The sequence below is a fragment of the Ricinus communis genome, chromosome 8 (assembly GCF_019578655.1).
Source record: "Ricinus communis isolate WT05 ecotype wild-type chromosome 8, ASM1957865v1, whole genome shotgun sequence".
NCBI lineage: Eukaryota > Viridiplantae > Streptophyta > Magnoliopsida > Malpighiales > Euphorbiaceae > Ricinus > Ricinus communis.
In genome coordinates, this window is record NC_063263.1 from 6,183,656 (window position 1) to 6,210,039 (window position 26,384).

At 30.6% G+C, this 26,384-nt stretch overlaps 3 protein-coding genes across 3 annotated transcripts; all 3 read left to right on the top strand.

Annotated features, from left to right (window-relative positions):
- Positions 1-660: 660 nt before the first annotated feature.
- LOC8276562 (pectinesterase) lies at positions 661-4,968 on the top strand. Its single transcript, XM_002532898.4, has 2 exons — positions 661-1,812; positions 4,131-4,968. The coding sequence occupies exons 1-2, from the start codon at positions 756-758 to the stop codon at positions 4,820-4,822; spliced, it is 1,749 nt and encodes a 582-aa protein (XP_002532944.2). The 5' UTR covers positions 661-755; the 3' UTR covers positions 4,823-4,968.
- Positions 4,969-16,006: 11,038 nt separating this feature from the next.
- Positions 16,007-19,694, top strand: LOC8276552 (pectinesterase 3). Its single transcript, XM_002532899.4, has 2 exons — positions 16,007-17,329; positions 18,848-19,694. The coding sequence occupies exons 1-2, from the start codon at positions 16,243-16,245 to the stop codon at positions 19,528-19,530; spliced, it is 1,770 nt and encodes a 589-aa protein (XP_002532945.2). The 5' UTR covers positions 16,007-16,242; the 3' UTR covers positions 19,531-19,694.
- A 1,460-nt stretch (positions 19,695-21,154) lies between these two features.
- LOC8276551 (alanine aminotransferase 2) lies at positions 21,155-26,300 on the top strand. Its single transcript, XM_015727680.2, has 15 exons — positions 21,155-21,594; positions 22,211-22,261; positions 22,420-22,470; positions 22,825-22,890; positions 22,978-23,039; positions 23,436-23,514; positions 23,621-23,725; positions 23,833-23,943; positions 24,151-24,288; positions 24,368-24,442; positions 24,533-24,653; positions 24,760-24,914; positions 25,112-25,186; positions 25,490-25,693; positions 25,886-26,300. Exons 1-15 carry the CDS (start codon positions 21,400-21,402, stop codon positions 26,000-26,002), a joined length of 1,605 nt encoding a protein of 534 aa, XP_015583166.2. The 5' UTR covers positions 21,155-21,399; the 3' UTR covers positions 26,003-26,300.
- Positions 26,301-26,384: the final 84 nt, after the last annotated feature.

Genomic DNA, 26,384 nt, shown 5'->3' on the forward strand with positions numbered 1-26,384 from the left:
AAGAATTAAAATAGAATAGTCCAAGTTGTTAATAATTATAGGCTTCGGATAATATGACATAATGACATTCCTCCTCGATTAGGTCTCTACAATACAAGCCTTGCATGTTTTTAGATCCAAAAGCTGAAAACACAATTTACCCTCAAATTATTTATATTATTATATTAAATAATTTAAAATTAATATGTTACATCAGTTCAGTTTAATATATAAATAAAAATATATATTAAAATAAGATAAGATTCAATCTAATAAAGAAAATATGTTTTTTTTTCCTTTTATGAATTCCATTTTTTAAATCTTTTCTAAGAAATAATCGATATATTGAATTATATAAAAATAAATGTTGTTATTATAACTAACTAAATATTAATATAATAGAAATTGAAGGGTGATATATAAATGATATATTAATTAATTATTACAAATTTTATTGTAAATGAGTTTTTAGAACAATGTATTAAATTAAGGCTAATATAACTGTCAGAATTCAAATCTCAAAGATTTAGAAAACATATATGTCTGTGAACATGATGTGTTCCAAAATTAATATGCCATCATGTCATCTAAACAATTAAAAAAAATAGAAAATAAGGAAAAAGAAGACAAGAAATAAAAGCCACCACGCCACTTCACTTTCTTTATAAACCAATGAGCACTTCCTCTCTCAATCCATAGTCCATACAATAGACTATCTTCTCTTCTCTTCTCTTCTCTTTCCTTTCTGTCATTGATACATAAACACCCTCCAAAAAATGACCCAAGATAAGGAAAGCTTGACTGGAATACAAGATTCCAGCAAGCAACATTCCATCTTCAAGAAACACAAGAAGCTGTTTTTAGCTCTCTTTGCTTCCGTGCTCATTATTGCTACTGTTACCGCCATTGTCACTGGTGTAAACTCAAACAAGAAAGATACCACAGCATCACCATCTCATTCCATACTCAAATCTTCATGTAGCACCACAAGATACCCTGATTTATGTTTCTCTGCTGTAGCTTCTGCTCCTGGCGCTACAAGCAAATTGGTTAGCCTTAAAGATGTCATTGAAGTTTCTTTAAACCTTACTACTACAGCCGTTGAACACAATTTCTTCACTGTAGAGAAGCTCGCGAAAAGAAAAGGCTTAACCAAGAGAGAAAAAACTGCTCTCCATGATTGTTTGGAGACTATAGATGAGACTCTTGATGAGCTACATAAGGCTATGGATGATCTAAAAGAGTATCCAAACAAGAAATCCCTTTCTCAGCATGCGGATGATCTTAAAACTTTATTAAGTTCTGCAATAACTAATCAAGAAACATGCTTAGATGGGTTTTCTCACGATGGTGCTGATAAGCATATCAGAGAGGCTCTGTTAGCTGGTCAAGTTCATGTTGAGAAAATGTGCAGTAATGCTTTGGCAATGATAAAGAACATGACAGATACTGACATTGCTAATGAGCTTAAGTTGTCAGGTAGTAAAAATAGAAAGCTCAAGGAGGAGAAAGATCAAGAAAGTGTGTGGCCGGAGTGGTTGTCAGCCGGTGACAGGCGGTTGTTGCAGTCTTCGTCTGTGACACCGAATGTGGTGGTGGCAGCTGACGGAAGTGGTGATTATAAGACAGTATCAGCTGCTGTAGCTGCTGCTCCATCGAAAAGTAGTAAAAGGTATATCATCAGAATTAAGGCAGGAGTTTACAAGGAAAATGTGGAAGTGCCAAAGGGCAAAACAAATCTAATGTTTTTGGGAGATGGAAGAAAAACTACTATCATCACAGGAAGTAGGAACGTGGTTGATGGAAGCACAACATTTAATTCTGCCACTGTTGGTAAGTCAATTTTCTTTTCTTTATTTAAAAATAAAATAAAATTTCATAACAGTTTATCTAAACTAACTTTTATCAGACCTTTTTTGTCCATCATTGTGTAGTTTTAGGAATTTAAGCCATATATGCAAAGCTGTTTCTTCTTTATTTTTGGTCCCCAGAGGCAAAGTTTGAGTATTGAACCCTGGCCCGAATTCTTTTTCAAAATGGAATAGCAACTAGATTTCTTTTTATTTATTTGAAATAACAATTAGATTTCTATTTTTATTTTACAAGTAAAAAAACCAACCCAATTCAATTTGTTTTATTCATGAGAGAGTCAAAATACATGTACTATGCAATAAGATTTACATCCGACAAAAAAAAAATTCAAATTTAAAATCTCTCGCCTTCGCAACCTGTTGATGCCACTTAAATTAAGACTCAAGTGCAAATATAACTTGGAGGGGCTTTCCATTCCGTGATAAGCGGGTTCATAGAATTATTACAGGATTTGTGGTTGGGGATGGGGATGGGCTCCATTATAATTGGCTGGTGGGATATGTTTGTTAAAGCGCTAGGCACTTCTTCTTTTTTTTATTTATTTATTTTTCTTTGAGGGTAGATTTTTAATACTCAGTAGGTATGCATATGTTGTAGCACCATTATAGACTGACCAAATGCAATGGTGTTAGTTTCAGAAATACCCAAATAACATACATCATCAAATATTATCATAAACAACAAACCACATTACATAAGAGTTATAACTAGCTAGCTACAAAACAAAGGTTCTGTAATGAGTTTTGTTCTAGTGCCCATTTCATCCAACGACAAAAGATGTAACTCTGAAATTTTGCTTCTTTTCTTTTCTGTTCATTAACAATGTTTGGCCCATGCTTTGAATCGAGCCACCGAGAATAATATTCCATGTGGTCAGTGGATAGTGGTCACAGTCTGCACTTGTTTACTTCCAGTTGCAATCTGCATTTTCTTCTGGTTACATGGTCTTGTTGCTTCCTGTTTGCAGTCCCGTAGTTTCCGGTTACATAGGGCATATACCAAATGCACACACATTCTAAGAAATGCACGGACGACTTTCACATGGTTTGGTTCCTCGAGTCAATTTTTCATCCGTAAATAATTACCTACTGCCAAATCCCTTTCTCCGGTCATTTATAAAATATTGTTTTCCAGAAGAACACGTAAAAGATTTTTGAGATATATGGTTGTCACATCTTGTCCTCTTCTGTCTTTGGCTCGCTCATCATTGTCAGTAGAAAAAGGCTTAGGACATTGAAGCTTACCCAATTCCTTTTGAGAATTTGTATCCACCTTAGAAAATGCAATGCTAAGTTTTTCATATCTGAAGCGTCATTTTCTACCTGTATATTTTATCCTATAAATGGCTCACAGCCACTCCATCAGGACACTCTAATGGGTACTTTGTCCTATGAACTTTTTCCTTGTGGGACGCTTTAGTACTGCCTTCCCTTGCGTAGGCCCTTTTGCTTGGCATATATCATATTAAAATGATCTAGATTAGATATGCTTGCTAGCAGGATGCTTCCTTGATGTTTCTTTTTCTTTTCTTTTTATTTTTCTTGAATATTTTCTTCAATCGTTGAATTTAACTGCTCACACCGACAGTCAATTTTTTAAAGCACATATTTGATTATATATTAAGGCTAAAACATAGACAGTCTTTCTTATTACATGTGGCCCCATCTTTGTTACTATGCACTAACATTTCTTCTTTAATTTGATTTAATGAATGGATGTTGTTCGCAATGTCAGACAAGTATTGTTTGATCAGGTGTTCATATATGTTGTTTCCTTTTAACAGTAACATTTTGAATTTAGGAGCAGAAACTTCACTAAATTAAGAAAAAACGAATATAAAAGTTTCGAGATTTTTTTGTAGAAGAGTTTGAGATTCGATTTGAAATTGGTTGAGATATATGAGAGGTTAATGTTGATTAGTTCTGTGCCTCACTTCTCTTCGTCCTTGCCATCAGAAAATTGATTGTTTGAATAGGTACAGTTACACCAATAATTAATCACATTAAAAGATAGCACATGGATGCCTAATAATTTGTATACATGAAAATGCCTTGTCTGTTGTCGTGGTAGCTAGAGATTTTCTTTTTCATTCACCAATATATTATGTGCAAGATAGCTGTTTTTTTTTTTTTTTAAAAAAAAGAATAATTCTGGTTGAGTTCAGATTAGTTGACAGAACTGAAAACAAATCTAACCTTATCGTGCAAATCTTATTGGTACTTTAACTGGTTTTTTACTAACTTACCGGTATTTCTACTAACATTGGCATGTGGTCGCAGCTGCGGTAGGGCAAGGATTCCTAGCCAGGGGAGTAACGTTTGAAAACAAGGCTGGACCATCAAAGCACCAGGCAGTAGCACTAAGAGTTGGTGCTGATCTAGCAGCTTTCTACGAATGCGACATGATAGCCTACCAAGACACTCTCTATGTCCATTCCAATCGTCAGTTTTTCATAAACTGCTATATCGCAGGCACAGTCGACTTCATTTTTGGCAACTCAGCAGCTGTTTTCCAAGACTGTGACATCCATGCTAGAAAACCCAATTCAGGCCAGAAAAATATGGTTACAGCTCAAGGCAGGTCTGACCCTAATCAGAACACAGGAATAGTGATCCAGAAATGCAGGATTGGCGCCACTTCTGATTTAAGACCTGTTCAAAGTAGCTTCCCAACATATCTTGGCAGGCCCTGGAAAGAATACTCGAGAACTGTGGTAATGCAGACAGCAATCAGTGATGTGATACATCCTGCAGGATGGCATGAATGGAGTGGGAGTTTCGCATTGAGTACTCTGTTTTATGGAGAGTATCAGAATAGCGGGGCTGGTGCTGGAACATCAAAGAGGGTCAGCTGGAAAGGGTTTAAGGTTATCACAAGTGCAACCGAAGCTCAAGGTTTTACTCCTGGCAAGTTTATTGCTGGTGGCAGCTGGTTGAGTTCCACTACTTTCCCATTCTCTCTTGGTCTGTAAACAGTTAAATCTAATTTATTCTTGGAGAGCAATCTTATAGCTAACTAGTGTTCGATTTGTGTGTTTTGTTGGGCGGCTATGTGTATGTTTTCTGTAGTGATTTAATTAATAAGAGCATGGCATTAAGTTGAAATGCCTTTTCTGAAGGATTTAATAAAAGTGCCAAATGAGTATCAATATGACAGGGAAAATACCATGGTAATGCCAGGAAAATACAAATGTGCCTGCAGCATATCTTTCAACACAATGTATAATTCCATCACAAAGGCGTTTTAAAAAACAAAAGTTACATGGATAAAATAACAAAGATAAAGAATTAACTCAGACCCAAATATCACATGGCTGGCCCAACTTGATTTTGGGACCATGTTTCTTGTACTTGTAATTCATGCTATGCACTGTGAGATCTATCTTGTAATGCATGTATTTGTCCTTATTTATCCTTCTTTTTTCGGTTTCTCTTAGCATTTTCATTTTTAATTAATAAAAAATTTATTATTTTCCATTGAAAGAGGAAAACATTTTCTACATCATTGTGTTGTGCACTTTTGTGCTAATATTAAACAAGTCAGTTGAGCATCTGTAACCTAATTGTACAATGCAATTATTTTTTACTATTTTATTTCCATATTTTTAAATAATTATTTATTATTTTTAATATTTAAATTCGATTAATGATTAACTTTATATATATGCAGATATCATATAAATATTCAAATTAAAGTGTCAGATATTTTATATTTTAAACTTTTGAATATCAGAAACTTCTTAAATAAGGTAGCCAACTGTTGTCATCCCTACTCTTTGTCCTACCCAGCAACTCCACAATAAGATGATGTCCAGTTGCTATTATGCAATTAGCTTAGGGACAAAGGGTAAGTTTGCTCCCTGAAATTATAACTATAGTTAAGTCCATTTTATTTTATTTTTTTTATAAATAGCTTTTTAAAATTATGTCCAAGAATTAAATATGACCAATTTAAACTTTTTCAATAAATAAATTTTTAAATTTATATTCAATTGTCAAATATATTTAATTTAAAAATAAAATTTATTTTAGTAATTTATTGACACAATATCTAGTAATGTGTTATACAAGAGCTTGTTTGGTAAAATTTAAAATTTAGATTTGGTTGATCCAAAAATATCAAGTTATAAGCCTATTTATTAAGAAATTTAAAATTTGACTTATTTAATTCTTGTAAAATTGAATTTGACTTATTAATTCTTAAAAAGTTAAAATTTAATTTATTTAATATTTGTTATTTTTAGATCAATTAAATATAAATTTTAAATTTTATCAAATACGCTTATATAACACGTCACTGGATATTGTATCAGTAAACTAATGAAATAGATATTATTTTAATTTTTATAATTCAATTAAAATCTAAAAATCTAATGCTATTTTATTTTAAAAAATAATAATTTGAATGTATTTAATCTTTGGACATAAATTCAGGGAGCTATTTATCAAAAAAAAAAATTAAATTAGGTTCATTTGAATTTAAAGAATTATTTACTAAGAAATCTAAATTGGATATATTTGATTCTTTGTCCATTAACCAAGTGGCACAATGTGACATATGAGGAAAGGCTCCGAATAACGGATTATTAATATTGAGAATAATAATAATAAATGAATAAATAAAAATAGAACCTGTATTATTAATATTGACCTCAATATCTGAAAATCAAGTAATCCATAAAATGTACAGCTCTACAAATTTGTTTTGTTTGGAATGGCAGGCAGACGTTGTCAAAACTATATTATTAAAAAAATCAAATACAGGTTTGCTTTTATGTGATATTTATAGATATTATTATTATTAATAATTAATTATTTTAAAGTTGGGCACTGTGGAGAGGGGTGTTTTCTGGTCCAGCTTGTTCTGTAATCTTACTGGCATTAATTAGTGTTTGTCAAGCTTTTGATGATAGAGATGTATCAGAAAATTAGGGCTCATCTCTGTATCGTCTATGGTCCTGTTCTTGTTTTTCTATTATTCTTTTATAAGTTCTCTTGCATTTATGAAGTTTCTTTAAAACAAAAAAAGTGAAAGAAAAGGTGATCATGACACATGTAATCTCATTTGATATTCCTTTGGAACACTTGTGAGATGGGCAGCCACATTCCAATATTCTTTTCTCAATCTTATTTGGCAATGAGGCAGCAAATTGAAGATTAAATATTTTAAACAATTTCCAAAATATTTTAAATTCATATCTATTAAAGAGTAACAATTTAAAAATAAAAAATAAAGTAAATAAATCCACCTCATCTAATCATGACTCATGCATAGTATCAGAGTTGAAGATAAGACTGTGAGATCGAAATGGATAACAGTTGTAAAAGGTTGTAATGTCCCTTTCAGAATTTCACATTTATATGATCTTTGGATATATTGTCTTTCAAGTGTTCATGCACACCCCAATCTCTGGATTAATATCCCATCTTGTCCTGCTTACTTATTTGAATTTTTAGATTTTCTTTTAAATAGATTTTAGATAGCCAGTATAAGAGCATTCAAATGGTGCAACACCATTTTTATAATAAGGATTATTTTACAAAATATTTAAATATAAATATAAAAATAAGTTACATAGATTTTTTAGACTTTCTTTTTAATTTCATAAGTATTTATGGTTTTATTCTTTTTTATTTTTCTAATAAAGATATTTTAAAATATCAATTAAAAAATATATAATTTGTAATATGCACTTACTAATTTTAAAGTAAAAAAATTATTTAAATTATATTTTATATTTAAAAATAAAGAATATATTCAAAGTTTATTTTAACAGATAACTTTTTAAAATAAAATAAAAATCTAATTTACATAAAAGGAGCATTAATAAGGCCAAAGTCCAAAAACAATGCAGAACACTTGGTAGAAATTTATTAAAATCTAATAAATAGGAGCAAAAGTCCAAATAGCATTAATCCTCAGTGAAGGGTCTATAATCTATGAATTTATAACGACCTATATTTTCTTTTTTTATTTAGAGGTGGTCTAATTATTAATTAGATTTTGAATTTTATATTTTTAATAATTTATTTAATTATTTTAAAATTTGAAAATAAATATTTATATTTTTAAAAAAATTGTGACAATTTTTAAAATTTTATATTGAGAAAAATAACGTGGCAAGTCAATTCTGCTTATTAAAATAAAATTAATCAGTCAATAAAATTTTTATCACATTTAGATGTAAATATATATGAAAAAATGTACATGTATGAGATTTTTAATGATTATATTATTAAGTCTAGAATAAACTATTTTTTATTCATAATTATTATTTTTTAAATAAGCACAATCGATTTCCTACGTCATCTTTTCTTATTATAAAATTTCAAAAATTATCATCGAAAAATATTTTTAAAAATAAATTAAAAGAATAAATATTTATTTTAAAATTTTAAAATAATTAGATAAAATTATTAAAAAGTACAAAATTTAAAATTTAATTTGTAATTAAGTTTTCAAAGTTTTATAAAGGATTGTAACATATCTGGGGTTTTATTTTATCACCCTTTTTTTAAAACTTGAGCAGGCACCTCTGCTGATTGAGAGGCAAGGAAATTTGAGTTGCCACCGTAAAAACATCATAATGTTTATATCTAGTTACAAAGTTATTTAAGATATTTTAGAAATTTAATTATATATTATATGTATATATATAATATGATGTAAATATATATATTTATTTTAGTTTAGTTTAATTGTCTAATTTCATATACTATTAGTCTAATAGAGGAATATGAAGAAAATATTTAAAAAAACTTAATTGGACTTGTTGTGTCAAAATTCAAAGCCAATATGCACGGTAATGTGTCTAAATTAGTATTTGCAAGCGCACAAACTATTTTTATAGTTAAACCATAAATTCACTTTAAGATCTATCTCTAAAGGAACTATAAAGCCACTTATTGTAAAATCTAATTATCAACATAAAACAGTAAAAGTAAATCTAAATATTCTACAACAATATTTTAAGAGAATAATATCCATAAAGTAAAGTAACCAAACAATAAATAAATATGTAATGTAAATGCTTATAATCTAAAACTATATAATGGAAATAGTATTTTAATCTTGTCAATTACTTAGTACTACTCTTGTTATAACAATAAGCACAATTCTAATGAATGAGATGGTGATGTTCATTTTCTTTTAATCACACAAGCTAATGATGTAATTAAAGTTTCTTATATCAACATAGATTAAAACAAAGATGATGTCTCTAATACATTCAACCTAAATATTTTCATAATAGTTATTATTACTGAATTCATATGATGGTTAAACAATATAATAACTGAAACTAATAAAGATATGTAGACAAAGAAATCATTCACTAAATATTAAAAGAATAAGGTTCATACAAAGTAAAAAGGCTAAGCTAAATACTTAAAAAAACTAGCCTAGCATTTCTAATCCCACGATTATGGTGACTAAATAGTTAAACATAGTAAATAACAGAAAACAGTAAAAGCTCCATCAAGATCTAAATTGTCTTCAAGATAGGAAGATGATTGATCATCAATCTTCACTTTCTAAAAGCCTTTTTATCATTTTAGAGTATCAAAAACTAAAACTAAATGTTTAATGAAAACGGTAGAGAGAATTGCAAAGACAAGAATGGTGGATAAATGTAGAGGAAAATATAATAGAGAGCATATAGGAGAGACCTCTCATCTTTCTTTTTAAATCTAAATCTAAAGAAATATATATAGAAAAATTTCTCCACCAAGATAAGTCTATTCAATAGATAATTTTATAGATATCTTTATTTCCACCAAATATTATTCCATAAATAACTCTTAATATAAATACTAATAAGAATACAAAATGACTAAATTGCTCATGGAACATGTAAATTTATCCATTCTATGCATCTCGCAATTAGGTCTTAACACAAACATGTCCAATTAAGCTCATTTTAAATATTTTTCTCCATATTTTTCTCTCACGACTAAAATTGGTTGAAAGTAGACAATTAAGCTTGAGTGGGGTATAAATATATATTTTCATCATATTATATATAGAAAATAAATCATTAAAGCTCTAAAATACCTTAAATAACTATATATAATTTGGACATATTACGTGGACTGGATATTTTAAGGGGCTAGGCGAAAATCACTGTTTATATGGGGCAATTTAGTTGTTTTGTGTTATTATTAGAATTTATATTAAGAATTATTATGAAATAATATTTGGTGTAGATAAGGATATCTTTAGTCTTATTTATTATATAGACTTGTCTTTGATATACTTATATTTAAAGAAAATTATCCTGGTGGATGACTCTTTTATATATACATCTGCAAATCTAATTTTAGGAGAAGGAGAAGCCTCTTATATTTGCTCTCTACTACATTTCTCATCTACATCTGTCCACTATTCTTATCTCTATAATTCTCCGTATAGTTCTTTTTAATAAATATTTTAGTTTGTTTTTTTAGTTATTCTTTTAAGACCAAAGAAATCTTTTTTAAGTTGTAAAGTGGAACCAATCATCTTTTTATCTTAATCTGGATCTTGAGAGAGTTTTTACTGTCTTTTTATTATTTTTCATATTTAACTATTTAATCACCATGATCGTGAAATTAGAGAAATTAGGCTAGTTTCGTTTAAGTGTTTAGTTTAACCTATTTATTTTTTATAAACCTTGTTATTTTTATTTAGTAAATGATTTATTTGTCAATATATCTTTACTAGTTTCAGTTAATATTATTGTTTAATTATTATATTAATTAAGTAATAATAGATATTATGAAAATATTTAGGTTAAATGTATTAGAAACACCATCTCTATTTCAATTTATACTAATGAAATGAATTTTAGTTGTATCATTAATTCAAGTGATTAAAGAAAAATAAACATTACTATCTCATTCATTAAATCGTGTTTAGTGTTAAACAATGAGAGTACTAAATAATTGGTAAGACTATATATTATTTTATCATATAATTTTCTTAAATTATCTCATCGTATATTATTTTATTAGTGTCTTTATTTATTTTATGGACTTTATTACTTTTTTTAAAATATTAGTTTAAAGTGTTTATATTATTTTAATTAATATAATAAATTACTTTATAATTTTTTGAGATATCGATATTGTAATATTTTATCGCTTTTTAATATAAGAATATAAGTTTGAGACATCACCAAACATACAAAGTCAAGATCCTGTTCGATCCTAATTTTTGCCCATCAACTTGAGTAAACTCCCTGCCGGAAAGCATGGATGACAGGAGATTAGTATACAGAAAACTGAATTTTAGTTTATACAAATAGGCTATGGCAAATATATTCACAACAAAATAACTAAAAACATCTCATATCATATTACACCAAAATCTCTAGGTACTGAATTCTCAACTTTAACAAATTGCTTTTAAAATATTAATACGAAAAGATTTCAGAAAACTCATAAATTTCTTTTAAATTAGTGTATATATATATATATATATATATATATATATATATATATATATATATATTAGATTTTAAATGTATATATTAGAATTAAAATTTTGCTAAGTAAAAATAAAATTTTGTAGCATATTTTTGAAATAATTATAAATTTGGTGTTTTAATTTTTAATCTTTTTATTTCAAAATTTATATTGAATTTTAAATATATATATTAAAATTAAAATTTTGCTAAGTAAAAATAAAATTTTGTAGCATATATTTGAAATAATTATAAATTTGGTGTTTGAATTTTCTAATTTATGTATATATTATGATTTATTTAAAATTTTTAGGTTAAAGTAATAATTTAACTTATTTAGATATGAGATAATCTAAATATTCTTATTCTTTTTTTTATATAATTTTTTTATTTCTTCCTTTTCTTTTCCTTTTTTTTTTTGTCTTTTTTTTATTAAGTCTTTTTTTAGCATGAAAATCTAAAGATGTTGGATTGATTTTTTTTATTATTCTTTTCATCATTCTCTATTTTTTTTTAAATATTTTTTTGAAAAACTTAATACCTCATCCTCTTTCCTTTTATTATTTTGAAGTGAATAATAAATTTTTATTTTTATTTTTATTTTTTGATGTGGATGTAAAAAAATAAAAATACAAAAAAATAGTGTTTAATTTCTTTTGATTTTTTGTTTGGATGAATGAGAATTTTATTATTATTTTTCCTTTTAATATTTTTAGAAACAAGCACAATTTTAAACAAAAGTGTTGAAAATAGATAGAAAAAATAAAAGAAAGAAAAATAAAAAATCCTAAATTTATTTAAAATTAGTGTATTTAAATCAATTTATTATTCAAAATAAGACATATGAGCACTTTAACTTGTAAAAATGGTTACAGACATTATATTCAACATTTTTAGCAGATTCAAATTTTACAGACATCATATTCAGCAATTTGAGCAGATTTAAACATTTAGTTGGACAAAAAAATTCTAAACACCAAAATAGAAAAGAAAAAGAGAACTAAAATACTAAATTTGTAAAATCTTTTGTACTTTTAGTATATATAAAAAAAATTTAAAGAAGAGAAAAAGAAATAAAGAAAAAAGATAATGGTGAAAGATATAAGGCCTGATTATTTATAAAAAATTATATCAGTTTTCTAAATTCTTTTTCAAATGAAGACAGAAAATAGAATTTTGTATTTACTTATAGTAATTTTTTAAAATGTAAATAGAAATATTTTTTTATATTTTTAAAATTATAACTAAATTTTAAAAAATTTTAATATATTTTTATGTAAAAAATCACTTGTTCTTAAATAAAATGATAAATTTTTACTTCATTTATTTGAAGTCTATTTTTAATATTTAAAAATATTATATAAATAGAAAAAAAATTTATATAATAAACATGCTTTACAAATTCTATAAATATTTTTTTATTTTTCTAAAAAATTAAAAAATAAAAGTAAAAAGAATTCTCCGCAAACAAATACTAGCATAATTTTCTCTACAAAATTGATCCCTTGCCTTTCGTTGACCAGGCCAAGTCTACCTTGCAAGTCCAAGTTTTTAGTCACAAGTGGGCTGAGATAATGAAGATGTGAATTGCAGGCCTTCAAAATAATATTCTGTGATTACTTCGATAGGGACTCTTTTTCTTCAAAACAATACCAGTCAAGGTTTTTCTTTTATATAAAAAAAGAAAAAGAAAAACAAAACAAGTCCCGTCAGAATCACATATTGCCCCTTCAAAACGTTGCCATTCTGCAGGAATTGACAGAAGGTCTCGCTTTCCATGAACCCGTTTTCTTATGCAAAAGTAAAAAGACTAAAATTCCACAATAAAAGGACTCTGTTTCTGTTCAGAATAGCTTGGCACATAAAGCACACACGTCTTTCTCCAATTCAAACGCAGTGAATCCCAGTCTGCGACCCCTTTGGGTGTCGCACATGGACGGTAATGCCACGTCAAAACTGCATCGTTTTTTGTTGGCCAAGGGTGAATTGACAACATCAAAAATTCTCGGTCCGTGTCCCATGTTATGGCAGAAAGACAAAAAAAAAAAAAAAAAAAAAAAAGAACAAGCAGAGCGGCGTCGTTTTCATGACTGGGTGTGAGGCAAGTCAAGGTCACGCGAGTAAATTAAAAGCTGAAATCAATCGCATAGTTTTACTGTTCATTCGCATAAGGCCATTATTGTTATGCAGTTGATTATCTAATTATTCCATTTTGCAATCGCATGAAATTAGTTAATAAATTTAAAATATATACAAGTAAAATGAGAAAGGCAAACATTTAACAGACTCATATTCACGACATCAGTATTAGAAAAATTATTATTATAACTTATAATAATATCAACTGTTCATTTTTGTAGACGTAACGTTTGTGAGCATATCCCAGTAAGAAAGCAGAAAGGATACACTTGTGCTATTGCTTATGAAACAGTCAGAAACTTATGTATTAGCAATTGACATCTCCAAATATATTTGTTTTATTTTAGTAAGAGAGCGATAATTATCACGACAGTGCAATCAACGATCCAAACTTAAATTTGGAATAATAATGTATTTTTATTTTTTTTAAAAAGGAGACAAACAAATAGTGGCGCAATCATCGGCTGAGATATCACCATCTTCACACGGCAAGTGAAGGTCATAGGAAACAGTCCAATTTAGTATATATTTAAATTTAAATTTAAATTTTTAATAATAATTAAATATTTTTATATTGAATAAAAACTATATCAAAAAATATTTAAATCATATCAAAAATTAAAATATTACTAACTAAATAATTGAAATTTAAATACATAAATATGTATTTAGCGTAATTAATAATATTTTTGTGGTATGTCCATATTTTTTATTTTCAAGTTGATATTTCTCTATTACAGAGATTTAAAAAAACTTTCAACAGCATTCTTATATATCACGTGTTTGAAGGTGTAGCAGTTGTAATATAAATAAGGGTTTCATTTTTATTGATCTGAATTTCGATATATATGGTTTACATCGTTTTGAATTTTAACATTTATAATTTGCAGACCATGATTGATTTTGATTATATAAAAATAATTTTGTTATTATATAATTTAATATTTATTAAATTTTTAATAAATTAGAAGAAAATTGCCGGAAAAAGTATTAGCATAGGTTAATGAATTTCATACATTTTTTGAGTAAAAAAAAAAAAAAAACTTCAAAGGCGAAGACACATGTTTTGGTGTTCATTGGAAAGGACGTTAACCCATATGCTCAATACTCAGAGAAATTACAGTGGATTAGATTCAATCAAATATATATATATATTTTTAATGAATTTTAGTTGCTAATAATTTAATAATGAAACGTGACAAAGTGCTTTCCCCGCTGTACTTAGTACTAACATGGGGACATTAGCCGTACATCATTTGCCTTCCAAAATCAACAAATGGAATCCAATTGTTTCCTTATGGAAACAAAATCAGCAACTTTATTTTTGAAAATTTAAAATCAATCCCTAAAATATCTCGAGTTCTATTAGCATTAAAATCATCACTAAACTTTTTTAATATTTCGAATTCAAATTTCAAATTGGGATGGACTAATATTATATTAATTTCTTTTATATCATGGTCAGTCCTTATATTTAGTGAAATTGTCACATGTCCCACTTGCATTTTATGTTTTATACAAGTTTTCTGCGAGCAATTTGCATTGGTTGAAAGGGTCGATCACAGCACTAAAATCACGTAATTAATTAAGTTCTAAGGACTAATAGAAATAAGAAAAATACACATATGTAAAGTTGGACCCAAATGATAAAAAAAAAAAAAAAAACAATCCACAAAGATCCAGAGCCCTTAGTGAGGGAAGCAGCTTCCCTTTTCAGAATTGGTCAAAATCAATTGCCTCTATCAAATAGTTGGAGTGAGAATGTGAAGTTGACATTTGCTGGTTTTTATTTTTTGATCCGGTGTGTGTTGCTCTTCTGTAATTAACCGCGTCAAGGATATTATTATAATTGCTTGCCACTCCATTAACTTGGGTTCTTTAGTTTGTATACACATTCTCAGGACACAGATATTTGATTCTAGGAAAATACACAGTTTTCGATCTTAGCTGCACAGCTGGATTCATTTTTTACAGGTTCATATCCATTATGTTTAATGTATGCTCGCAATCGTGTTTTATCATTTACCATTTATTAAGATTTTCATTAAGCTTTTTCTGAAAAAAAAAAAATATAAACTCCATTGAGCTAGTGACGATCAACATTTTTTTAAAGAATTATTACTGTTGGACTAGTAATAAATACACGAACGTTTTATATTTAAATGTTAGAAATTTAAATTTTATAATTATTATTAATTTAATTGTCACATGAAATATATTAAAAAAAATTAATTTTTCTAATTGACATTTAAAACTTGCAATGCTACCATTCTTTTCTAAAGAAAACTTGCTAGTGAACTTCCAATATCATGTTACCAACCCCTGTTAAATGTCAAGAATTTGCCAACTTTTTGCCTAAAGAAAAAAAAAAAAGAATTTGCCAAATTTTAAGTCCATTAAGTAAATCATTGATTATAATTTATCACCAAATGCCCAAATGAAATGATTCAATGCCCTTTGATTAAGCACAAGAAATAATGATGTTACCAAGTTTGAATTATGATTCATTTTATTAAATCTTAATAAAGAAGCATTAAAGAAAGCAAGAAAATCTTTAACAAAACAGAAAGAAAGAGAGAGAGAGAGAGAGAGAAAGAAGGAAAAAGGCAAGAAAGATCCCATCTTTGCCTCTGTTTTATAAAGAGACCCGCACAGCCCCAACTCTCATTCAGACAAACCTTACTCATCTTCACACTACAACATAAAAAGACATTCTTTAAAACACACAAAGAAATTGAAAGCCTAATCTTCTTCTTCTCCTTCTTCTTCTTCTTCTTCTGTTCCATCTACAAAACCCACAATCAAGAGACATGGATTCTATAAACTCTTTTAAAGGGTATGGTAAGGTTGATGAGCTTGAACAGCAAGCCTACCGGCGAAAGACCCGTAAGCGTCTCATCATCCTCATTGTCTCCTCCATTGTTCTTGTAGCTATAATCATTGGTGCTGTTGTCGGAACTGTAATACACAAAAGAAACGACGACTCATCTCCTAACTCGGCCGTTCCAACTGAGTTGACTCCGGCTGCTTCACTCAAAGCTGTTTGTAGTGTAACTCAATTCCCATCTTCTTGTTTTTCTAGTATTTCTTCCCTTGAAACAGCTAACACCAGTGACCCTGAAGTTCTTTTTAAGCTTTCTTTACATGTTGTTATTAATGAGCTCTCGAAGATTAAAGATTACCCTTCCAAGCTTATCCAAAATAGCAATCTTGATGCCACTGTTAAAGCGGCTTTGAATGTTTGTGAATCTGTGTTTGATGATGCTTTTGATATGCTTAATGATTCAATTTCTTCAATGACTGTTGGTGAAGGGGAAACGATCTTATCACCATCAAAGATTAATGACATGAAAACTTGGCTTAGTACTACCATTACTGACCAAGAAACATGTTTAGATGCATTGCAAGAATTGAATGGTACGAAGCATTTTGATAGCAAGGTTCTTGAAGATATCAGAACAGCAATGGAGAATTCAACTGAGTTTGCAAGTAATAGTTTAGCTATTGTTGCAAAAATCATAGGTTTACTGACAGATTTTAATATCCCTATTCATAGAAAATTGTTAGGATTTGAAAGAACCAGCTCAGGGTTCCCCAGCTGGGTTAGCATAGGAGACAGGAGGCTGCTTCAGGAGGCAAAACCTGCGGCAAACGTGACAGTGGCGAAGGATGGGAGTGGGGATTACACCACCATTGGAGAGGCAGTGGATGCAATTCCAAAGAAGAGCCCATCAAGATTCATTATTCATGTGAAGGAAGGGACTTATGTTGAAAATATACTCATGGATAAGCATAAGTGGAATGTGATGATATATGGGGATGGCAAGGACAAGACTATTATTTCTGGTAGTACGAATTTTGTGGATGGCACTCCTACTTTCTCCACTGCTACTTTTGGTGAGTTCATCATCGTTTTTACTCTGCTTCTATTTTCTGTCTATCAGATTAAGCATCCACGCATTTCTTGAATTTCCAGATTTTTGTGTTCTTTTTGAGATTGGCTTGTTTAATTTATTAGTCATTTAGTGTTTGAAGAAAATGGGAAAAAAAGAAAAAGTAGAATTGGAACTTTGCCTGATAAGTTTTTAGATCATGCCAGACAGCCAGAGGTGGAGGCCTTAGATGTCGTCATGTTGAAGGTTATCTTCTTGTTGATAATGCTTATATCTGGAAGAAAGTGAAAGTATTTTTATTAAAGTTAAAATCATACTATGTCATTAATTTATTGAAATAACTAGCAGGTACGATTGTTGCATGGTTGCTCAATGAGCAGAAGTTTCAGAGATATTTAGAATCCAATTCATGTGTCATGTGAATCCTTCTGATAAGAAGGAAAGTATGGCCATCAAATTGGTCATGTTCTAATAACATGATTAAGGAAGGCACATGGATTCTGTGTTCATGCCCATGTGACAATGATATGAAACTCTTACCAAAGGTTCTGTTACTGCCCCCATAAACTTTTGGTCCGATTTTGATTAAATCAGATTGGATGTTGGCATCCACCATGTGGCTTGTCTGTTTTCATATTTACAAATGCCATTCAAGTGGTCCCATTTAGCCCCATAGTCCATCTTGCTTCCTGCAAATTGGTCTAAAGAAATAGGACCAGGCACTGTCTAGGATTATCTTTGGAGTTAAATAGGGGTAAATCCTTTTTTCTTTTTTTTGACATGGTCTGTTTAGGTACCAAACTGCAACATCTAATATCATTAACTCTGTAATTTTGGTGGGTGGTCATGTTACTCATTGAATATGAAAGTATTCTTTAGTAGAAACTTCATTTGAAATCTGTAAGTTCAGATGTTTTATTTGAAGTTTTGGGACCTTTAATCTTATTCTGATGAGAAGCTTTGAGCCTTGATCTGAACTGGTTATACAGACAGTGCTTTGCAAACTTTGTTTATCAAGGCATACCTTAGTTGATCTTCCTACTTTGTGAAAATTTTGAGGGATCAAATTTCTTTATTTATCAGTGTTGGTGGGACTATTGACCTAAATTATTACCTTCAACCACCTGAGCCAAAACCCATGTTTGAAGGAACTGAATACGATTTGTATGTAGATAAAAATAGTATCAGTTGCATTTTAGGGAATCAAATTCTACTGCTATTAATGAAAACTTCATGTTACAGCTATCCCATGTGATATGTTTGTAGTTGTTAGAAGTTTAGTTTTAAAAGTCCAGAAAATCTGCACTAGAACATGCGTTCTCCCCACTTCGTGCTTTGTGTTGTAGCCCAAAACAGCATCCTGAATTGCAAAGATATACATATTCAAGTTGATGCTTTGATTTGCCTCCACTTGAAAGATTTTATCATCAAGTTCACATTCATCTGTTTACTGCAATAGCAATGTGAATGTATATGTTCTTACTTAAAATGAGTACTAATCATACGATGTTATGATCGCCAGCTGTTGCGGGCAAGGGTTTTATGGCAAGAGACATAAAGTTCATCAACACAGCAGGAGCAGCAAAGCACCAAGCAGTTGCCTTCAGGTCTGGCTCAGATATGTCTGTATATTTCCAATGTTCATTTGATGCATATCAGGACACTCTCTATGCTCACTCCAACCGACAATTCTACCGCGACTGTGACATTACGGGCACCATTGACTTCATTTTTGGCAATGCTGCAGTTGTTTTCCAGAACTGCAACATAATGCCTAGGCAACCTCTACCAAACCAGTTCAACACCATCACAGCTCAGGGCAAGAAAGACCCCAACCAGAACACTGGCATTTCAATTCAGAAATGCAAGTTCTACGCTTTTGGTCCCAATCTTACAGCCTCTACATACCTCGGCAGGCCTTGGAAGAATTTCTCCACTACTGTTATTATGCAATCCAATATTGACTCATTCCTCAACCCACTGGGGTGGATGTCATGGGTCAGCGGGATCGATCCGCCCAGCTCGATATTTTACGGGGAGTACCAGAACACTGGGCCTGGGTCTGCAATAGAGAAAAGGATCCAGTGGGTTGGTTATAAGCCCAGTCTTACAGAAGTTGAGGCAGGGAAATTTTCTGTAGGATCATTTATACAAGGGACTGATTGGCTGCCAGCAACTTCTGTGACATTTGATTCAAGTCTATGATCTGAATCTGTCTAGAAGATAATGGTTATTTTACAGTCTTTTTCTCCTAGTTCATAGACATTACAAGATAAATTTGTCTTTAGTGTTCACACAATTAATTTTCTTTTTCTTTTTTCCCTTTACTAAGTGTTTACACTAATTATTTTATGTTTTCTTTTTCTTTCCTTTTTTTTTTTCCTGTTCTTTAGATGATCTTTTCTGTAAATCATTATGTTTAAGCAGAGAAAAAGTCAAATAGAAGTTGTATGATGATAAAGGCAGTCTGAACATGTATTTTGCTAGTAATAATAACAAAAAATTTAATAAAATTAATATAAAGTAACAAATTGCTGTTCCCAGAAAGCAGAATTATTTCAGGTATGACCTAATTATGGTAAAAGAAAATTAATGTTTTAATTCGTCTCCTTATGCGGTAACATCAGCAGCTAATCTATTTGGTATTTGCTATTACCATATGTTAGTAGAGCACGTGACGGTCGATATCATCGATGACATTTTCTCAAAACCAATGCTCTTTTCTGTTTTATTAGTTTTTTTTTATAAACATAATTCAGAAAAGAAAAATTCATCTTTATAATTAAATTAATGGGCTTTTGTTCTCCCTTGGAGAAGCTGAAACGTGAAGGTGGCTTTTTATTACGTTCAGGGATTAAAAATAATTATACAAGTTATATAATATTATTTTAATATTTTTTTAGTTATATTTTTTAATAAATTTTTAAAAGTAGAAAAATTTTATAAAAAAATTTAAAGAATTTGTAAACAGAAAATATAGAAAAAATACCTGCATCATGAAATTTCCTTTTCTTATTCAACAAAATTGGCTCTCTAGAAATATTCTTTTATAGAATGTGCATTGATGGCCAAGTAAAGAAAGACTTCTTTTCATGTTTTCAACTCAATTTTGTAATAGAGAAATATAACTAATAGAATCTGAAAATACCTAACTTTTTAAATCTGATGCTTACATTTTACTAAATATAAGGAGAAAACTCCCATTTTGATTAATCTTTGTATTCTTTTCACATGAATCAGAACCTACTCAGCTATCCACTGCATACTATCCATTGCCACTGTCTACTGAAATAAAAATAATCTTAAGACAGAGTCACAAAAACCCCCTAGCTAATTAGTAAAATTAATAAGTAAATATTCATTAATCCTAAACTCAACTCACCTTTCATACTAATCACTCCCTTAATCAATTATTTTCTTTTCGAGAGTCGAGTGATATAATATGACAATTTTCATTTTCTAAAATCCCTTATTAAAAAATTCATTTTAGTCAAAATAAAATATTAAATGCCTTTTCAGTTTTAAAAAAATAAAATACACTTCCAATTTTGCTTTGTATATTCTGGTTGTAAAAATAATAAAATATTAATATATTCTCAATAAATAGAGGATTGCTTAATTAATCGTTGTTGTAATTAACACACTTAACCATAGTTTTTTAACTTATTAAAAAACAGTGTGTAGAATTCGGATCCGTCGTCTTTCCCGTAATATAGAAAAACACACTCGAAAAAACCGACTCTTGAGAGAGACAATTAGTAATAGAAAAGAACAGAGAGGCCACCTAATTTGAAGTCTTATTATTACAAGTTACAACACACCTTACGAGGAACAGAGTCTGTGGGCTAACAGCAACCAGAATTGAAAGGAAGGAAAGAAAAAAGAGGAGTGAACAAAAGCAACTCCTGTCTTCCTTTCTTGGAAAACAAGTTCGGTTTCGAGAAAACCGGGTTCTTCTCTCTTTCAATAACAATACAGACAACGCCCACGTCAAACATCTTCGCCCTTTTTTCTCTCTCCTTTATCACAAAATTCGACATCTGTGGTTATATGTATATATAAATAAGAGAGAAAATGCGGAGATTCGTGATTGGCAGAGCTAAGAACCTCCTCAACCGCTCCTCTCAATATCAACCTAAACGTCAACATCAAAGCTTTGATCTTCCTGTGCCTTCTCATTCACGTTTCTTATCTTCGACTTCTGTTCTTGATTTCCCTTCTTCTTCTTCACCTATGGCTCCTCTCTCTCTTAATACTATTAATCCGAAGGTGGTCACTTTTTTTTTATTGCAACTCACTGTTTTGATCGGTTTCTGGGTTCTTACATTTGAGCGATTTTAGCATCTGGGTTTGCTTTGTTTTTGTTTATTTATCTATTTGTTTGCCTTTTGGAAGTTTCTTTTCTATTATTTTATTATATGCTGTGATTTTAGCTTTTCTTCTTTTTAATTCATTTTTGAGATATTGGGCTTGCTTTATCAATTCAATAGTTATATATGCGTTTTGGTTAAGCTTAATATGCTTCGAATAGTTTTTGATTAAGCCTTTTTTTTTTAAATCTCTATTTGGGTAAATAGCTTATAGACAATATCATGTTCGATGGAAAGCCACTTCGAACATACAAAAGCTAATAACTCTCTGTATTGCAACGCACCTGTATAAACTAATATAACTCTTATCAAATTTATATAGAATCTAATACTCTACTTAATATTTTCTTAATAAATTCAAAAAGCTTAATCAATATATTCATAGTAATTGATGGTCAAATGCCGAGTTCTTTTTTCCTTCTATAATTTGGTGATCAAGTTTGCTTCTTATATGTTTGCTGTTTCTGTTTTTCTTTGTATTCCTGTATGTTAACCACAATGTTTTATATTTCCAGGTTTTGGAATGTGAATATGCTGTCCGTGGTGAGATTGTCACCATTGCACAGGTAATGCATATTATCAGCAGCATTATGCTGTGTTAGATCAGTGGACTTCTTACTTCAAACTTGTTTGTAGTTCAATTATGTTTTTGTTTTCTTAATGGTTCTTTAAAAGAATTCAATATAGCTGAGTTTAATCATGGAATTTATATTTTGCCATACAGCGGTTACAAGAAGAGTTAAAGAGTAACCCGGGTTCTCATCCTTTTGATGAGGTATGTTTTTTATTTTATGCTATTTAAATTCTAATTGGGGGTGTGATTATGTAAGTTTATGAAAATTCAGTTGAAGGTCTTTGGTGTCTGTCATTTAGTTTGTTTTAAATCTTTAGTAGAGACTAGACTCAAAATGAAGTTCTATTAACTTTTATCAGTACAAGAGATTCTTTTATTGGAATTTAATCCTGCTGGCTCTATTTGTACTTCATATCTGCTCGGGAGTTCAAGAAACCAGTATCTAAATAGGCATAATGGACTTATTGAGAACAAAAAAAGAAAAAACTTCTCACGTACATGCTCCCTAAAACACTTTTGGTGCTTGATACTGATCTTTCAATTATTATACAACAGATTCTTTACTGCAATATTGGGAATCCTCAGTCTCTTGGTCAGCAGCCGATAACATTTTTTCGAGAGGTTAGTGTGCTACAGCCTCTTAGTGGAAGGTACTGCACTTTGTAGTTGATCGGACCATTATCACCAATTACTTCTTTTCTCTTATAGGTTCTTGCATTATGCGATCATCCTGCTATTTTGGACAAAAGTGAAACACAGGGTTTGTTCAGGTATTCAATTTTGATGATTTTGGTCAATGATATTCCCTTTTTGCTTGTTTCTTCATAAAATGAAGAAGACAGCATATGATATTCCTTGCTTATGAGAAGATACTTACTGTCATACCATCTGTATCACCCATCCTTGCTCTCTTGTGTAATTAAATTAAAACATAAAGCTATTGAAGAATGTTAGAGATTCTTTCTAAATAAAGGAATTTAACTTTTGTCTGTCCTTCTACGTCAATCATATTATCTTTTGAAAGTAAAGTTGTGCTAGGCATCCTTTTTCTTTGATTGAGCTGTTGAAAATAGATCGAACACCATCCTCATTTTTCTTGCAAATTATGTCTTTTTGACATCCCTTCACAATGAGTTTTCTCACTTAAGTCTTTTTTTTTGCTGTAGTGCTGATGCCATTGACCGAGCTTGGCAGATTCTTGATCAAATTCCTGGAAGAGCAACTGGTGCTTACAGTCACAGTCAGGTTATAATCACTGCATTCAGTAACTGCCCTTTGAAATCTTGTATTAAATTGTACTGATGGCTATTGTGATAAAAAAAGGTGATCTTTAATTTTGTTGATACCTCAGGGTATCAAGGGATTACGTGATACAATTGCTGCTGGAATTGAAACTCGTGATGGTTTTCCTGCTGATCCAAATGATATTTTCTTGACAGATGGCGCAAGTCCATCGGTAACAGTCAATGAAATACTTATTACATATACATGCACATGCACATGTACACCGAGACACACATATTCAAAGCATGTATATAACCGATTGCTTATGTCTGTTACCAGGTTCATATGATGATGCAGTTACTGATTAGATCAGAAAAGGATGGAATACTCTGTCCCATTCCTCAGTACCCTTTGTATTCTGCCTCAATTGCTCTCCATGGTGGCAGTCTGGTATGTATAAACTCAAATCAACTATGTTGCATAGCTCTCCTATGTTGACTATTAGCTGTCTTTAAATAACAGGTTGCTTTAACTGTCCGAGTAGCGGAGAATCAAAAATGATTTCACCTTATATCACAGTGTGATTTTAGACATTTGAATATCTTTCTAGTGATTTTTGACTTTGCGGTTTGAAGTAGAACTCTCTGGTTTGTTCAGGTTCCGTACTATCTTGATGAAGCAACTGGGTGGGGATTGGAAATCTCTGAGCTTAAGAAGCAATTGGAGGATGCCAGGTCTAAAGGTATTACTGTCAGGGCATTAGTCGTAATAAATCCTGGCAACCCAACAGGGCAGGTAAGAAGTAACTGGCTTTAGTGTTGCTATGATGGGAATAATTATTTAAGCTTTTTAAATAATTTGACTTTGTTGGCAGGTTCTTGCTGAGGACAACCAGCGAGCAATTGTAGAGTTCTGCAAGCAAGAAGGTCTTGTTCTTCTGGCAGATGAGGTGGGTAGATGTGAATTGTCAAAATGAGCTCTGGGCCCTTTCCCAATGTCAATCTGGCTTGAAGTGTAATAATATGTGAATTCCATACAGGTTTATCAAGAAAACGTATATGTTCCAGAGAAGCAGTTTCACTCATTTAAGAAGATTTCCCGGTCTATGGGCTATGGTGAAGAGGATATATCTCTAGTATCTTTCCAGTCTGTGTCTAAAGGTAATATGAGTTACACGGCGATGATAAGAAAATTAATGTAATTTTCTGGATTTAAGGATAAGAGCCATGTGTGCTTTATCTTACAGATATATACATATATTTTCAGGGTACTATGGAGAATGTGGAAAGAGAGGAGGTTATATGGAGGTCACTGGGTTTGCTCCTGAAATAAGGGAGCAAATATACAAAGTGGCATCTGTGAATCTTTGTTCCAATATTTCTGGCCAAATTCTAGCCAGTCTTGTCATGAGTCCGCCCAAGGTTCTTTTTTCTTTTTACTTCTATTTTAACCTTTCATTAAGATTTATATATATGATTCAAGGACCGAACTTTCTTCAGTTTAGTGAGCTTGATATGGTAGCTGACAAGTGATTTCAGTGTCATGTAGGATGGGGTAGACCTTCCAATATTTTTAACATTTTGCTTATGTGACTAATGGGGATGATACATGTTTGCAGGTTGGAGATGAATCCTATGATTCATATTCTGCAGAGAAAGATGGAATCCTGTCATCCCTTGCAAGACGTGCAAAGGTCAGTACGGTGAAATCAATCTTTTCTAATCAGTTGGTATTGAAGATGTATACTTGAGATGGTAGAATTACTGTGGTTACTGAATTATGAAATTCAATCAAAATCGTGTAAAGTATTTGTAAACTTGTGGAAGAGCAACCTAATTTAGCATTATGTATTATATTTTTCTTTGGATACTTGCTGAATGGCAGAGTGTATTCATTTCTTTGGTCAATTTTATATATGCAGTAACCCAGAATTATTTTTGTTCTCTCTCCCTGATATTCTATTTTGATTTTATAAATTCTTTGTTATTAATGGCAGACATTGGAAGATGCATTCAGCAATTTGGAGGGTATCACATGTAACAAGGCAGAAGGAGCAATGTATCTCTTTCCCTGCATTCGTCTGCCTGAAAAGGCAATTAAAGCTGCAGAAGCTGCGAAAAAAGCTCCAGATGCGTTCTATTGTCAGCGTCTTCTCAATACAACTGGAGTAGTTGTTGTTCCTGGTTCTGGCTTTGGACAGGTGAGTTTAATTTTGTACTTTTCCTGAATAAATTGGTTTAAAGTGATCTTTTAATATATTTGAAGTGGATTTTGCATTCCCATTCCAATATGCACTAATAGCTATTATGTGACATCAAAGATGTATCAAACACCGCATCTCCACTTGCTTTCAGCTGATAGATTCTTTTGTGCTTGTGATGCTTTTGTGAAGGTTCCTGGCACATGGCATTTTAGGTGCACCATACTGCCTCAGGAGGATAAGATTCCGGCAATTGTATCTCGCCTGTCGGAGTTCCACAAGGGTTTCATGGATGAGTTTCGTGACTGAGCGGATTTGCTGCCTTAGCAATCAAGAGAGTTGCACAATAAGATGTATCCGGAAATGTTAAAAACACATAGATTAACCATGCCTTGGTGCATTTTGTTATTTCTGCCAAGGAAATAGACATTTTCCATACTCCATATAGAGGTAGCAAGTGTTTTCTGTACTATACGTAAATCTGCCTGTCAAAGAGGATACCTCTTTTTTGGACATTCAACTCTTATGATCCTTAAATGACTTCTAAAAGGGTATGTAACTTTTTGTGAAAGGCTTAATCGTTAAATAAATTACATACTTTATTAAATTTAAATTTAGTATATAGGTTTTAATATTTTCAATTTTAGGTTGGTTGCAATTTTATCTTTCAGTAAAATCATTAGGCACTCGT

Coding starts and splice junctions, on each gene's coding strand:
- LOC8276562 (XM_002532898.4), top strand. CDS start 756: ATGACCCAAGATAAGGAAAGCTTGACTGGAATACAAGATTCCAGCAAG. Junction 1,813..4,130: donor ATTTAATTCTGCCACTGTTG/GTAAGTCAATTT, acceptor ATGTGGTCGCAG/CTGCGGTAGGGCAAGGATTC.
- LOC8276552 (XM_002532899.4), top strand. CDS start 16,243: ATGGATTCTATAAACTCTTTTAAAGGGTATGGTAAGGTTGATGAGCTT. Junction 17,330..18,847: donor TTTCTCCACTGCTACTTTTG/GTGAGTTCATCA, acceptor TATGATCGCCAG/CTGTTGCGGGCAAGGGTTTT.
- LOC8276551 (XM_015727680.2), top strand. CDS start 21,400: ATGCGGAGATTCGTGATTGGCAGAGCTAAGAACCTCCTCAACCGCTCC. Junction 24,654..24,759: donor TTTCCAGTCTGTGTCTAAAG/GTAATATGAGTT, acceptor ATATATTTTCAG/GGTACTATGGAGAATGTGGA. Junction 25,694..25,885: donor CTGGTTCTGGCTTTGGACAG/GTGAGTTTAATT, acceptor GCTTTTGTGAAG/GTTCCTGGCACATGGCATTT.